The 12,156-nt window shown below is 46.5% G+C and overlaps 1 protein-coding gene across 2 annotated transcripts in view; it reads left to right on the top strand.

Annotated features, from left to right (window-relative positions):
- Nucleotides 1-364: 364 nt before the first annotated feature.
- LOC144731837 (ubiquitin-like modifier-activating enzyme 1) overlaps nt 365-12,156 on the top strand; it is a 31,591-nt gene continuing 19,799 nt past the window's right edge. Inside the window, exons 1-8 of one of the 2 annotated variants that reach the window (XM_078613113.1) lie at nt 365-807; nt 4,171-4,226; nt 4,742-4,910; nt 6,097-6,231; nt 7,162-7,268; nt 9,398-9,485; nt 10,085-10,217; nt 11,315-11,412. In XM_078613113.1, coding sequence (XP_078469239.1) covers nt 4,177-4,226; nt 4,742-4,910; nt 6,097-6,231; nt 7,162-7,268; nt 9,398-9,485; nt 10,085-10,217; nt 11,315-11,412 — 780 coding nt within the window. In that variant the 5' untranslated portion in view covers nt 365-807; nt 4,171-4,176. The remainder of the gene's footprint in view (nt 808-4,170; nt 4,227-4,741; nt 4,911-6,096; nt 6,232-7,161; nt 7,269-9,397; nt 9,486-10,084; nt 10,218-11,314; nt 11,413-12,156) is intronic. The other variant, XM_078613114.1, reaches the window with a different exon arrangement.

Below are 12,156 nucleotides of genomic sequence, written 5' to 3'. Positions count from 1 at the left end.
GATATTTTTTCTGGGTTGGGACCCCCAGACCCCCTGGAAGATTTGGTCCCCCCGAATGTTGACGCCATGGCTACGGCCTTGGTTGACAGGTATGTAGTGGTGAGTGTACTCGTGGTGAGTGTACTAACGGTGAGTGTCTATTTGTGTTTCTCCCTTGTGGTGTGACATTGTAGGATGAACGTTGACGTTGAGATTTATAAGGGCACGGGGGTGACCAACGAGGTCGGATTGATCTGTAATAAAGTGTTGACGGGCACGAATGCCGATAATTAGGCACCCCACGCAGTTCGCCATCACTTCTGGGAAGCGACGCGAGATGGGGGAGGGGTTTGGATACGTCACGGGGAGGCGATCGGAAGCGAAACAAAACACACGTCCCTCTCTCTCTCACGTGACAACACTCGGCATCTTCTCAAGTTCCAGAGGCTGCTCACGTCTCCTTTGCCCTCTCTGGACATCATCATCAACAACTTCATTACTCTCATCAACTTCATTACCACCATCAACATCATTACCATCATCAACATCATTAACATCATCGTAAAGTTCATTACCATCAATATCATTACCACCATCAATATCATTACCATCATCGTAAACTTCATTAACATCATCGTCACCACCACCAATTATCGTCGAAATAATTACCATCATCACCGTCATCCAAATTCATTCATCATCATCAATAGAATCGTAATTTAATTTTATATCGCGTCATTCACACAGAATCCCACATATCGTTGCCATCACCATCAATATCATCATCAATACCGTCATCAATACCACCATCAATATCATCATCACAAGGTGAGTGTGCTCGCGATCAAACTGCATGGTGATCCATTTATAGATACCCCACTGGTTTCGAACTTCACCCACCTCGTTTTGGCCATCAGCAAGGCGATGGAGTCGACGTATCGACGACTTTGACAGGCGATGCGCCCTCTGCTGTGTTTACGAGAAGAGAGTGTGAATAATAAAGAGTTAGTAAGCGTATTTGGATCGGTGGGAGATTACGCAAATGCTTGGAAATACAAACATTTTACTGTAACACTGCACAGTTTCCATACTATTTTGGTGGGGTATCTATAAATGGTTCACCTGTACACGGACATGACTACATGTACATTACACATGGACACAATTTTACTGGTAGGAACCTCCTGGTTACACCAGCCCACAGGGGATTATTGTGTCCGTCCGTCCGTCGTGAAGGGAGGGGCTGGGTGGGGAGGGTGGGGCTGGGTGGGGAGGGTGGGGAGGGGCTGGGTGGGGTGGGTGGGGAGGGGCTGGGTGGGGAGGGTGGGGCTGGGTGGGGTGGGTGGGGAGGGGCTGGGTGGGGAGGGTGGAGCTGGGTGGGGAGGGTGGGGCTGGGTGGGGAGGGCATGGTCACCCCGTGGTGCCCTTATAAAACTCAACGTTTAACCTACTCACGCCGGCTTGTGCCCGCCCTCACAGTCGGGCATATTTGCGGAATACACCACGCCGCCGTTGACCCTGGCCATTGACCGAGCAACGCAACGTTCCTACCAGCTCCCTCCGCAGGAAAGTGTTTGTTAATCCACTGCTGGAAGAGGGCCTCCCCCAAACACTCGGTGGGCGACAGAGAGCAATGGAGCAAAATCAGTTGTGCTGTATTTCTATGCTCCCAGTGCTTCTCGCCTTCAACCCGCACTTAACCAGCGTGGTGAAGTATGGTCAAGTAACCCCCACGACGGCGATGACGTCCTCATTCAGCAACGGATTGTCACACAAGGGCTGGTTACATACAATTCGATATACTAAAGAGTCTGCACGTCTAAAGTTGTGGCTATGTTGACATGGTCTCGTAATTTTGTTGGCCACAATTTGATGAGTTCACGTGTTTAAGTAGCGTTCATCACCAATTTTCAGGCGGGCGGCACTTTCGCAGATAAGGGACCGTCCATAAATGACGTCACGCACCTGGGGGGGGGGGGGGGTCAGACATTTGTGACGATGTGTGACGAGGAGAGGGGGTTTTAGAAATGTGACGTCGCATCAAAATGCGCAACTTTAAATAAATATAGACAACCCGTTCTACTTAATTAAATATACTTTTTTTTATATAAATGTTTTCTCCTACAACATCAGAGTGCAGCGCCACATTAAATACGCACTACAATGACAATAGTTTAAAGCGATTTGAAGCATGTTTTATTGGGGGGGGGGGCAGAGCTTTGTGACGTCTTATTTGAGGGGGGGTCTGACTGACTTTTTGTGATGCCGTGTGACGATGGGGGGGGGGGCAAAAATCGTCAAAAATCGTTGTTTATGGACGCCCCTAAGACATCATCAGTGTGAGAGCCTCCACACCATTTGAAACCATTGGGGGGTTTGACAGCAGCACGATGATCATGGGGGATGTCACAATGTGTGTATTTTGGGGGCCCCACTAACGGCCACTAGGGGCCCACCAGTGAGTGGCCCGCGGTGGCCTTGCAATGAAGAACACATTCCTGCGGAGGGAGCTGGTAGGAACGTTGGGTTGCTCTGTCAATGGCCAGGGTCAACGGCGGCGTGGTGTATTCCGCAAATATGCCCGACTGTGAGGGCACAAGCCGGCGTGAGTAGGTTAAACGTTGAGTTTTATAAGGGCACCACGAGGTGACCAGCCCCTCCCCTCCCCACCCAGCCCCACCCCTCCCACCCCCCACCCAGCCCCACCCTCCCCACCCTCCCCAACCAGCTCCTCCCCACCCTCCCCACCCAGCCCTTCCCCACCCTCTCCTCCCCACCCAGCCCCTCCCTCCACACCCAGCCCCTCCCTGCACGACGGACGGACACAATACTCCCCTGTGGGCTGGTGTAACCAGGAGGTTCCTACCAGTAAAACTGCTCTAAAGGTTTCCTACTCAGTGTGGGACCACCAACGCGAGAAATGCAGCGCCTGCCCTTGGGCTCTTGAACTACAGGGCCCCTGCGGGGGTCACCTTGTGCCGCACAGGGACAGCTGCCACTTGGGGTGCCCCTTTAAAATGTATTGTTGGTGAGATGTGATGTCAAAAAAAGCTCTCTTGAGACACACCTGCGCATAGGAGGGGTCTATGCGTATATTACTACGAAAATGAGCCAAGAATGTCTGTGTCACTCGCGTGACGTCACTCCACATGCCGCACCCCCCTCATTAATATTAATGAGTGGGTGGATTTTTACACTCACGCAGAAGGTCGAGCGGAAATATTTTTTCGGAGCAAATTCGCTTTAAGTTTGACGTTTCTTTATTGAAAGTTAATCTAATAAATAATTGTACGCTGCAACAAAAGGTAAGTCTAAATTATGCTTCTACATTATGGTAAAATAGACATTTTTCGGTGATTTTCCAGATATTGTATCGATTTCCAATTTATTTCAACCCCAGCGACCGAAAGCAGAAGAGAATAAAGTATTAGAGCAGTGAATTTGAACAAATTGAAAATTGCTACAGTGACATGAAATGAGGTGTTTTATGACGTTGTTTTGTGTAAGAATCACTGCCATTAATACAGTGCTACAGTGAACTGCGGTTAAGTGTTTTACGACTTCATTTTGTGCCAGATTCACTGCCATTAATACAGTGCTACAGTGAAATGCAATGCAGTGTTTGATGACATACTTGCAAGATTCACTGCCATTAAATTTACACAAAATATAATTATACTTTGCAAAAAAAAATCGTAAATATTACAGCTTCCGTCCATGGACGGCCAAACAAGCTAGTAAAGTAAATAATTTGAGTATGATTACGTTGGCTGTAGGTATAGAAGCCCTGCTTTGACACAAACGTTCTAACATGGATCGTTTGTAATGATCACATGCAGATCAACCCATACGGTTTACCCGTTTTCTTGTACAGGGAAATTAAGTAAAAAAACACGTTTTGTATATTTTTTTGTGTTTCTCCCTTTTGATGGGACTTTGTAGGATGAACTTTGAGATTTATGAGGGCATGGGCTGACCAATTAGGTCTGAATTGGTCTGTAATAAGGTAGGCACTGATAAGGGGTTGACAGGTATGTGATCATTGGCTTTTTAAGTTCCATGTCTGAAAAAAAACACAAGTGGCTGTCCAGCATTAACACACATATTGAGCGAGTGGGAGCCCAGTCGTTTGCACCATCACTTGAAGTTGCCCCATGATGTTAAACTGAATGCCATTTTTTAAAATTTCAGGTCAACATGTCTGCCAATATAGAAGATATTGATGAAGAATATTTCTCCAGGCAGTTGTGAGTATTTGCTTTTACCCTGGACATGGTACACATCTTACAAAGCAAGGAATAAAATGTATGCATATGCGTGGATTCGGAAGTATTGAATTATTTTGATTCATGTACTACCTGCTATGTGGATCAGAAATATGGACATTACCATATGGTTGAGAATTCCAAAGTCAAGCAGTGTAGGGGGAAGAAGCCAAAAGGGAAGTGATTTGAGCTGCAGTAACTCTAAATATGGAACTTCAGGCCAGTGTTGGATCAATGTTGGTCCAATGGTTCCAACCACATGCCAACGTTGGCCCAACGTTACATGTTTAGGGATGGTGATTGAACATATGATGATGATGGCTGAAATTCGGATTCAAACCGACGATTGCAGCAGTGCAACGACGATCGAAGCAGGCTCATGGCTATTGAGCCACCTGGGGGGCCACCTGTTGGGTTTGTTGGTTTGTAAACGTTCCTTGAGGTGTGCGCAGCACCTGCTGATGTTGCATTGCTGTCGCGCCACTCCTCTGCATAAGGTACGTGCTGGGGCACGAGGCAACGCGGCGGATACAGGAGGCCCATGTGCTCGTGAGCGGGATGCATGGCCTCGGACTGGAGGTCGCTAAGAACGTGGTGCTGGTCGGTGTAGGGAAGGTGACGGTGCACGACACGCAGCCACTCACCAGGAGAGACCTCTCCTCACAGGTGAGGAGGGCATTGGGGGTGGAGCAGAGGTATCCGGTTATCGGCATCACCGTCAGGTGCATCGTGCTGGGCATGTTTGTTGCATATTCTTAGGTTTTTTCGGGAAAATCGCGTAGGTAAAACATTCAAATTTATTAATTTTAATGTTTTACCTACGTGACTTTAATTTTAATGTTTTACCTACGTGACTTTGCCCAAAAAACCTAAGAATATGAATCATTGCAGTCACGAAAGCTTCAAATCTAGAATTAAATGTTTGTTGCAGGTTTCCCACCTTCGAGAAGCAGAATATGGGGGCAGGCACCATTTTTAAGGAACCCGAGTAAATAGAACGCAAAAAAGTAGTCAATTACGTTTTTAGTCGGATGACTTGACCAATTATCCCAGCAGTAGTTTACTGACAAGGTCCCCTTCCTGTACAAGTATCGACACAGCTGTGGACATCCTTGGTGAACATTATTTTGGCCGCGCCTCCATTATTATTGTTTACCATCGCCATCAACCCTCAAGAGACACTTAAAAACTCACCTCTATAACCATGCTTTCGAGTAACTCTGAGATTGGCTCCACGCCTCTGAGTTGCGGCCATTACGTCCGCAAATTTGCGCGCGTTGTAAATTGCATTATTATTATTAGCGACGTGCCCTGGCCAAACCAACCACCTTTTCTTAAAAGTTTTAATCGTGTCATTAATCAGCCTATGTTCTCTCATCCATACGTTCCTCTTTTTGTCCCTCGGTGTAATTCCGATAAATTCAAATATGCTTCTCTATGCTTTTTGCACACTCTTTTTAGTTTTTTTGTAGTGTTTACAGCAGTGTTTTCCACTAATTTTCAGAGGGGTGGCCACTTCCGCCGATAAGACATCATCAGTGGGAGGGCTGCCACACATTTGAAACCATTGGGGTTTGACAGCAGCACGATGATTATGGAGCGTGTTTTCACTAAGAGTATGTGTTTTTACATTTGCGTGTTGTCAGGGCTGCACGTCAGGGGCCACACTAAAGGCCACCAGGGGCCGCCAGGGGCCCGCGGGCCTTGCAAGCCTTGCAATGATGAACAAGAGTTTACACGAACGACCATTGTATTCGAACGTATAAGTGGAAAGGAATGCTCATGCTTCCACCTTGGAATCCCAGTTTAAAAATAATCTTTGTATTGACGCGGATGCTCTGTGCACTGGCAGTTTTATGGACGGGAGAAGGATCTGCAGAGGAATCGTGCTCAGCTGTCCCAGTCCCACTTGAAGCAGCTGAACGAGTTTGTGCGGGTGTCGGATTACAGCAACTCGCTCACGGAGGAATTTCTCTCGCAGTTCCAGGTGAAGAACCCCTCCCCTCCCCTTTTGAAAGGACAAACAGCAGATTTCATGTCGCTGGTGTAGACAATCCCAGCTGTATTTTTTCATTGTCGGGACGACAGCCGCCTCGTCGGCAGTGTGGAGGAAGGGAGGAGGGGGTGGTGGGGGGGCGGCCCTGAGACCAACGTAGAGTTTGGTCAGGGGGCTCCCGTCGACAGTGTGCATCACGGTCTGTCACCGACCGCATCCACTCAGCTGTAAACACCAAACACAACAACAACCCCCATTCGTCACTAGGTGACGGCCACGTCACCACGGTGTTTGTGCCAGGCTATGTGCACTTTAAGGCCATCTGAAGTGTTGAACGCCCGCTGGCAGGAGGTTATCGGACAGACCCAAGTGCCATGGGTTGACTGAATGACATGACTGGCACCTAGACACCCTGGCTAGTCACACTTTGTGGTAACAGAACATATTTTGTGGAGGTAATGTTTTGGGTAATGGCGATTTTAGTACAGAAACAAGTCAACCAGAAAAATATTTTTAATGTGACTGATAGCAACAATATTTTACTATCATTCAAGATAATCATCGTGTCAACGTAGAGCATTGTAATGCAATGTACAGCCCTTTCTCAATCATACATTACCACGCTGCTCACTACAGATTGGCGAAGAGGGGGAGGCCTAGGACCAGTTCAAATATATATGTGTATAACTTCCACTCTTGTTAGCTGTATCCGGGAATCAAATTACAGTTACCGGGCTCATAGAGCAGTGGGCTAACCGTGGCGCAACCACTCTGGTGGAGGATTATGGGTAGTAAATTATAAATAAACAGACACCACATTAAAAAATCCCAACAAGTTAATCCATCAGGCTTTGGGCCAACGTTTTCCACATCCACGTTTTTCAGCTCACGACGATGTCTGGTGTCTGCTGTTCGGTGCAGGTCGTGGTTCTCACCAACTCCTCCTTGAGTGAGCAGCTTCGTATTGGGAGCATCTGTCGCGCCCATGGCATCAAACTCATCATCGCGAGCACCTGCGGCCTGTTCGGGTAACCCCCACACCGCCAACGGCAACTCCCCCGCACCTCCGATTAGCACGGTCGAATACGTACGGTGTGAAAGAAATTTAACGTATGTATAACTCGGCTGACATGAAGCAGTGCGACCTTGCTGCACTAAACTTTCGTGGGCGCACGCACCTGGCTCTTCCTGCTTGCTGATTTCAAACTGTTTCCTAAAAGCTTCCTCTTCAACCACGTCTTAATACCCCCTTAATTGGTTCACTTCTCTCCTTGCCTTGCGCGGTCAATCCTGCGTCCTCCGGCTCTTGCCGTGTAATTCTGCGCTCTGAGATGTTTGTAACGCGATGGGCACATGACAGTCGTGCGGTGTTTTGCAATGCGTTGTGCATAACTCGAAGAAAATAAATCCGTTTTTGCAACCACGTCGCTCATTGTTGAGCCATTACAACCAGGCATGGTGTATGTGGTAGTCCCTTGGTTAACAGTGACATCGGTTAACAGTCTTCTAGTTAACGTTTCGCCTCCCAAAGGACCCCATGGTTTTGACTAATATAAAAATGTTGATTTAACGATATGTTTATGTTATGCACGCGGGTGCCAATTTGGCCAGTCCGAGCGCTCGTACAGTGAGGGAAAAAAGTATTTGATCCCCTGCTGATTTTGTACGTTTGCCCACTGACAAAGAAATGATCATTCTATAATTTTAATGGTAGGTTTATTTGACCAGTGAGAGACAGAATAACAACAACAAAATCCAAAAAAACGCATGTAAAAAATGTTATAAATTGATTTTCATTTTAATGAGGGAAATACGTTTGTTGTTATTCTGTCTCTCACTGTTCAAATAAACCTACCATTAAAATGATAGACTGATAATTTCTTTGCCAGTGGGCAAACGTACAAAATCAGCAGGGGATCAAATATTTTTTTCCCTCACTGTAAGTGGGCTGAACATGCCTCAGACAATAAATTAAGCCCATTTATGAGCGTTTAGACCGCGACTGGATTTGTTTACATTATGTTTTCTGTTTTGGCAGTGGAAATAAAATCTAAACTATGTTTTTATGGTCAAAAATATCAATTTCTGATCGTCTTGGAATGGATTCATACTTTCAACATGTAATTTCTTTATGCCATTTAAAGTAATTTCGGTTGACAGTAGTTTCGTAGAACGAATTAAAAACATTAACCGAGGGACTTCTGTATATGAAACAAGCTTGTATAGTGCAAGCCACAACTGCCCGGCCTTGTCTCTTGCCTGGACCATCCAGCCCAAAGAGATCGTTCAAGTCAGGCAGGGCATCTGGGAATGCATTGGGGCCTGCTGAGGATAAGTAAACAACAAACCAATCCAACTAGCACCTACATCATGTACTGATTTCATTGCTACATCTCCTTAGCGGATGTAATCTCGGACATGTTCCGCTCCTTGGCTGCCACTCGGTTATTATTCTTGACCAGTGATCTACCTTAGCCAAGCCCACTTACTTTGCTTAATAGTTTGAATGAATGTGTAAATATGTGTTGCTAAAAACACAAGACGTGTATTCCAACCCATTTAAATATATGTGAACTGTGACTAAGCGGCAGTAATCGGAGTCGCGGACAAGTCGGGCTTTCCAAGTGGAATTCTCCGTCACAGCAAGTGTCATGGTGTCTTGGTGCTAATTGTTCTTATGCCTGTCGCATAACAAAGCAAACTATTTCTTGTGAATTAAAATATTTGGCGACGCTGCTGCTGCTGCAATGGCATTCGGGCACAAGTACAACACAAGGCCGCATTGTCATTGACGAATGTGTGGAGTTAATTTCTGGTGAGCATCGTTGCGTTTGGAGCCATTGCACCTCCAGTTAGCACGGTTGGCTACGTACGGTGCGAAAGAAGTATGTGTTAGCAGAGCTACAGCGGGACTATCCGTATGTATGTGTGTATATTGAATTTCTTTCACACCGGACATAGTCAACCGTGCTAATCAGAGATGCGGGGAAGGACAACAAAGTAAAAAGTGTGTGTGTGACATTGACATTGTCACACATAATGGGTTGCTTCTGCCTTGAGATGTATTTCAATGTGAAACAAAAAACAATCTACGCCTTTGCGGATATTTATGATGATGATTGTGGTTTTGGTGATGACTATTTTTTGTCATTTGTAGGCAAATATTCTGTGATTTTGGAGATGAATTTGTTGTGGTGGACCCAACTGGAAAGACTATCACCTCCACTGTCGCATCCATCAGCAAGGTATGGGAGGCTGCAATCACCAGTCTGTAAAGTAGTTGTTTTTACATTAAATAAAAAATATATCGTTGCAGTGCCATCACTTTGATCAATTAATTAATGCAGTAGTAAAGCATGGATATAACTACTAATAAGAAAATCACTCTTTAAGCAATTGGCCAAATGATTCAATGTACAAAACCCTCCTGAACAACAAAACGTCTTCAGGTTCGACAATAGATACAAGTTATTGATGGAATCCAGGACAAAGAGTGAGAGAAGAGTTAGTGGGGAGATGGATACAGGACAGAGAGAGATGGAGCATTCAGAGAGAGGTTGAGATGAGCATCTTGCGATCAATGGACCACTTGATATGCTCTATTACACGGGCCCCTATAAAAACAGCAGCCTCCCCCGTCACCTTTCCTCCCGAAGGCAGGAAACCCCCTCGCAAATCCCCGCCCACGCCACCCGAGCATCAACGCAATTGGAACCATTTTTTGTGACGAGTCGAGCATCCGAACCGATAATCGGTCGAGTAATTCGATTAATTAAATAATCACATAGTCTCGCTGTAGCTCTGCTAACACTGACCCACTGTGGTGGGCTGTTTCGCACCATAGGAGAGCCCCGGTGTGGTCACGTGTGCGGAGGCTGAGGGCCACGACTTTGAGAACGGGGACCTGGTGGTGTTCTCCGGCGTGCGAGGCATGACGGAGCTCAACCGCGGCCGACCCCGCACTGTTACGGTCATCGGTAAGGGAGCTTCGCTTTATGCACCTCCGCGATCGGCACGGTAGGCTACGTACAGCGCGAAAGGAGTTCAACCTGCATACGTACGTAAACGCAGCCCATGGACGCGGCTACTCCACGGTCTGGTTTGGAGAGCCAGGTGCAGTCAAGCTCTTGCCTAGTTGTGACACTCACCCATAGGTGATCACAGAGAACAGCATATATGTATCGTGATTGTTCTGTGTGTACATTTTTTAAGTTTAGTTGTACAATAACAAACACGATTTATAATGCGCGCATATTTCGGGAATCGGGATGCAAAGTTTGATCCAGAACTCAGAGGCACGGAGCCAGAGCTCAGAATCCCTCATTTGCCAACCTGAACAGGTGAGAGCCTTTATAGGCGAGAGCACCTGGACGGGTGAGAGCCTGAACAGATGAGAGCCTGGACGTGTGAGAGCCTGGACGTGTGAGAGCCTGAATGGGTGAGAGCCTGAGCGGGTGAGAGCCTGAACCGTTTGAGAACCTGAACAGGGTGAGAACCTGAACCGGGTGCACCTTCAGCTGTTGCTAAAGGTGGGTGGTCATTGGATGCAGTGCTAGTGCAGTGGCAGAGAGTTTCCGATGGCTTCTGGTGAAGCTGCGGAGAAATACCGCTCAGCCGGGATGGTCCTGGTTCTGAGTATGATGAGCAGGTTAATACTGTCCAGCCAACTCTCAATTATCCGGGGTGATCGGGGAGGGGGCGGGCGGGGGGAAGCCCAGGTTCCCCAGACAAAACAAAACCACGGATAATGCAAATCATATGTAAGTTAGGCTAAAATAAATATAATCTACTGAGCTGTATAGAATGGGACGGTACAGATGTAGAATGTCGTCATCTGTTTTTATTGATTTTTAAAGTGATTGGTTGTTAGCGGTCGTGATACAGATTTGTATTTTCAGTGCATGGTGTACTGCTATTTTGAAAAGGAGCATCGGGCCAATTGTGTTTCTACCGTCGTTTTCCGAGATTTCACGGACATTATATTCAAGTTCAGGATTTTCCATGACTACACCGTGAGCTCCGTGTCCTCCTTGTCAATGCCTTAGCCATCGTGTCTCGTGTGTGATGTGAACAGATGACAAATCCTTCAGTGTTGGAGACACCAGCGACCTGTCCGACTATACCGAAGGAGGGGAAGCGATCAAGGTTAACATTCCACAGACCATCAAGTTTGTAAGTTTATTTTTATTTACGTTTTTTAAGGTGCAGTAGACCCAACAAAAGGGCTTCAGAGCGCCAAATAGTAAAATGTATACAAAATAAAATACATCTCCAGTTCACCTGACATTTCCTAGGAAATTAGTACATTTTTAGTTTCTTTCTAATTGGGAGTATCTCTGCAGTTCTACAAGGCAGAGCGTTCCAAATCTGAGAGCCAAGGACCGAAAAAAAGCCGGAGCTCCGAAATGTTTTATTCCGACAGTGGCTGAAAGAGGAGCCCGGTCAGGGAGTGTGAGAACCTCAAACTCCTGGAAGGATTGTAAAGCTGCAGAGTGCCTTTTTGAATCAAGCACAGTAATTTGAATCATGCACGGAGCTGATTTGGAAAGTTTGGGAGATTGGGTCCCGACGAAAACGACCAGTCGGTCAAAAGTCGTGCACAGGAGTCCTGAATGCTCTGCGGTAGTTTAACTCGACACAGTGGAAGACCCACGTACAGGACATTGCCAAAGTCGAGACCATATGTGACAAGGGAATTCAGGAAGGTAGCATCATTTCCATCAGTGAGCTTATTTCATATGTACATTATTTAACATGTAAGGGTGGAGTGGTGGTGCAGTGTATACCACACAGCGGCTATGAACCCGGCGACCTGAATTCGATTCCAGGCAATGGCTAATGTCGGTTTAAAGGCTCTGCAATAATGGACAACATTTTTTTTCATTTAACAAAGAATATGCTTTAACTTCATCGTCC

The sequence above is a fragment of the Lampetra planeri genome, chromosome 40, assembly GCF_965212315.1.
Source record: "Lampetra planeri chromosome 40, kcLamPlan1.2.h2, whole genome shotgun sequence".
Lineage (NCBI taxonomy): Eukaryota > Metazoa > Chordata > Hyperoartia > Petromyzontiformes > Petromyzontidae > Lampetra > Lampetra planeri.
Note: the sequence above shows the minus strand (reverse complement) of the source record. Positions and strands in the feature narration are given on the sequence as shown.